The 3,869-nt window shown below is 40.5% G+C and overlaps 1 protein-coding gene across 1 annotated transcript; it reads left to right on the top strand.

Moving 5' to 3' along the window:
- The first annotated feature begins 249 nt into the window (after window positions 1-249).
- Window positions 250-2,285, top strand: ALKAL2 (ALK and LTK ligand 2). Its single transcript, XM_023550387.2, has 3 exons — window positions 250-508; window positions 2,006-2,059; window positions 2,150-2,285. Exons 1-3 carry the CDS (start codon window positions 250-252, stop codon window positions 2,236-2,238), a joined length of 402 nt encoding a protein of 133 aa, XP_023406155.2. The 3' UTR covers window positions 2,239-2,285.
- The last annotated feature ends 1,584 nt before the right edge of the window (window positions 2,286-3,869 follow it).

The raw sequence follows: 3,869 nt of genomic DNA, 5'->3' as shown, positions 1-3,869 counted from the left end.
TCCAGCGCCAGGTGGCCGGGTCTGATCGCAGTATAAGCGGGGATCTGGCCCCTTTTCTCTCCCGGGTTCTCCAGCCCAGAGCGTTTCACTGAGTGTATTCTCCCCTCCCCCAACAACCCTGACTTTCTTTCCCTGTCTCCCCCCACCCCTTTCTTTCAGTAAACAAAGATCCCGGAGAGGGTGTTGGATTTTTTTTTTTCCTGCTTCATTCCTAACTTAACGCACCATCCTGACCCTATGCAAACTGACATGAGTGGACCGAGGCGTCCTGTCCTCCTGGCGCTGGTGTTCTTGCTGGTGACGGTGGGACCGTGCCGAGGGAGAACTGAATCTCGAGAAATCACAGACAGACAGACTCTCTTAAACCTCATCATGGAGATCATTCAAGAACTTAAAAAATACCACTTGGGGGAATACAAGAGATTGCAATTTTTCAGCAAACATGACTATACTTTGGGCCGTAGGGAGGTCACTGACTACGGAGTTTATCCTGAGGAGCAAAGAGTTGGTAAGTCGGCCCCTCCTTTACGTTATTTATGTCAAGTCTCCCCCACCCCTCCCAACACACACACACACACACACACACACACACACACACGCTCACAGACACATATAACCATGGACTACTTTTAACAGCTTCGATCTTGACTGTGTTTATCTAACTTTCATACCAAAGAAGGCACTAGAAGATTTGTATCTGGTTGAAAGTAGACGTGTCTTTGAGAAAACACATTTTAAAAAGAGAAATCAATTCCGATTGTTAAAAGAACAGAAACAAAACTCGGAAATATTTTTACAAATAAACGGAAAATAGTAAGATTTACGTACAGCTGCCTCACAGACAATCCTAACTAACCCACTTCTAAGATGTATGAATTGTTACCAATAGCAGTAATTTCTGCATAGAACTGTCTGTCATCTGTTATTTTGGAAATGGAAATATTTTCAGCAAAGCAGTTGCAGCTGAAAGAGAAATGTTTCAGAGTTCTCCCCCTTCGGTAGAGCCTTTCCCAGAGTGACTGCCCCATGGGAAATTTCTAAAGAAAGCATGTAAGCTTTAATGCTTTTCATGACACAATTAGGTCAAATATGATAGGGTCAATTTTATAGAGAATGACTAAAGTTAGGAGTAAATGAAGACTGACATCAGAGAGGTATCTAGACCTTGCGAGTGAGCAGGATTCTAAGGGAAACGTTCCTTCAGATGAGATGTGGGAAGGAGCTAAGGATTTGTAGGAAGATAAATAAAGTGTGGCATCACATACCATCATCGCTAAGTTATCAGTGCAGAACAGATAAGTGAAAATGATTAAAGATGACTGTAATAAACAAAGCACAAAGGCTGAGACCAGAAGGAATGTCTGTGAAACCACTGTTTACAAGTGCCAAAAAAAAGATGCTTTAAAAGGAGAATTGCTTGGAAGAGTCTTTTCCTGGGAAATGTATGCTTATCTTATAAACAAGGTTAATGTATATTTCAATTTATTTACATCAGCCATCTTAACAGGTGGTTTTGAAGGCATTTAATCCTTTATCTAAATATATACCAGGAAAAAGTAAATCCTATAAAAATTTTTTTTGTTTGAAGGGTCAGATTCTCTTCCTAGAACTTTGAGGGAGGTTTTGAGATTTGATTCCCAAGCTCTGCAAGATAAAAGTTTCTAAAAGTGATTTATACTGGAAGCTCACTGTCAGAAATAACCTTCACCTTGTAACTTTATGATTGCTGTCCGTATCCAGATGGTAGAGACTGGACAGATAACATTGGAGTTTGCGAGTAGTTCATTCTATTTGAAGAACAGTATGTCCTCGAGTACAAGTTTTCACATTAGGTCATACATAACAATCAAGCGTGGCTCCAGTCTGTTTTATTTAGTGCAAAGAATATGGCTAATGCAGAATTCCCAATAACTTTCTTCAACATGAGCTAAAGATTACATGAGAACAAAAATGCTTCTTTCAGGCAATGTGACAATTCATTTTTAATTTCTTCCCCCGGAAACAGAAATTGTCCCCCGAGATCTAAGGATGAAGGACAAGTTTTTAAAACATCTTACAGGTAAGTTTTCTTTTCATTCCTTCACCTCTCCCTAAGTTCCTTTGCATCTTCCTGAATCCTTATAATCTGTTTTCTTCTTCATTGTTATAGGTCCTCTTTATTTTAGCCCAAAGTGCAGCAAACATTTCCATAGACTTTATCACAACACCAGAGACTGCACCATCCCTGCATGTAAGTGACAACATCTGTAAATTCCTTTATAAATATAGGCACAGGGTAGACGAGGGATTCTCTGAAATATACTTCATGTCCTTTCGTTAGATAGGCCCCTTCCTTTGAAATTCGTGGTTGCTAACATGTGTTCCTTCTTAACTATGGAGCTAGGGACCAGGGTATCCAGACCACTGAAGAAGATAAGTAAATTCTACAGCAAAACTTGTGACAAAATGGAAAATTATTTACATTCATTGGAATTCATCAAGCCTTGGAATAGGCTTCTGTAATTCACATTCTTGTTTTGATTATGAATTCTGGATGATGCCTGTATTTGTATCTGCTGAAGTATGATAAACAAGGTTAAGAATGGATTGGTAAAATGACCACTGCCGAGTCTATAGTCTGGAGAGTAAAAAAATTAGATGAACCGGAAGCATTCTGGTCGGACTTCCTTGACCTTCTCCAGTACCCTGAGCAGAGACTTTTTCCATCAGTAGTTACGTCATCATCATCTGGGAATTTTCTTGCTATTTCAAAACCCTGCTTTTCTGGCTGCCAGTGGTTCTCTTCAACCTGCTCCTTCTGGCCATCTATTCACAGCAAAACGCCTTTTATTTCCCCCAAACGGGCTCACCACGCTCGTCACACCGCGCCCAACAGTAACGAGTGATTTATTAGCTGGAGTGGTATCTATAGGGCCCCAGACCAATTTTTCTCATAGGGACTAAAACTCGTATTTCATTTTAAGACTGGCCAGAGAAAAGGCTTACAAGTATACCAGATATCTTAGTAACTACTTTCAGAGAATATCCAGAGGGGGCCAGCAGATCAGACTAACCTGCCCTGCCTCCCAAAAAGCCAATTTCCATGAAGTAGTTGTTTTTTTTCTGTTTAAGTCAGGGAAATTAATCCAGATCATAACAGCTCTCATTTCTAGAGCATCACTATGTACCAGGGACTTTGCGAGTCGCAGTCACAAACACCCTATCAATTCATTGTCCCAATGGCCCAGTAAATTACTATCCTTTTACACATGGCACTGGCACACGTTAAGTGAAACCTACCACATGACAAGCAAGCGGGAACACGTGGCATTCAAATGAAGGCCTATCTGGTCACGCTGTTATCACTACACCATTCTAACTCCAAGGCAAGCTGCAAACATTTCCTAAGCAGCCTTGCTTCCATAATTTTCCAGCATGGCTTCAGACTCACCTTTTTATTCATACCGTATGTGCCTACTACACCGTGGCTTCCTTATTTCCTTCCTTCAAAGTGGAACCTCCTTCTGCTTGAGAATTATTAACCTGCTTCCTGGAGTCAGAAAACCTTTTTATTTTTATTACTAAATGTTTATATATTTTTATATGAAACACAGTCTTACAATAATAGAGTCATAAATTGTGACTTGAAAGAGATCTTAGGGGTCATTACATCTAATCCTTACATTTGTGGATGAGGAAATCGACTTAAAAAGGTTTAAACTGTCACACAGATCTTAGCTAAACTAGAACAACCTCACGTTTTGACTGTCGATCCTTTTCTAATACATCACCCTGCGTGCCACGTACGCTACCTCTTTTGAATGGTCACTTGGCTTCATGATAGATACCAAGGCCATCCATAAAGGAAGACAGTTCACCCCGGGCCATGC

The sequence above is a fragment of the Loxodonta africana genome, chromosome 12 (assembly GCF_030014295.1).
Source record: "Loxodonta africana isolate mLoxAfr1 chromosome 12, mLoxAfr1.hap2, whole genome shotgun sequence".
In the NCBI taxonomy this organism is placed as follows: domain Eukaryota; kingdom Metazoa; phylum Chordata; class Mammalia; order Proboscidea; family Elephantidae; genus Loxodonta; species Loxodonta africana.
Note: the sequence above shows the minus strand (reverse complement) of the source record. Positions and strands in the feature narration are given on the sequence as shown.

Excerpts from the sequence above, each read along its gene's own strand:
- ALKAL2 (XM_023550387.2), top strand. The coding sequence starts at position 250 with ATGAGTGGACCGAGGCGTCCTGTCCTCCTGGCGCTGGTGTTCTTGCTG. Across the intron at positions 509-2,005 it reads TCCTGAGGAGCAAAGAGTTG|AAATTGTCCCCCGAGATCTA; the intron begins GTAAGTCGGCCC and ends CCCCGGAAACAG. Across the intron at positions 2,060-2,149 it reads GTTTTTAAAACATCTTACAG|GTCCTCTTTATTTTAGCCCA; the intron begins GTAAGTTTTCTT and ends TCATTGTTATAG.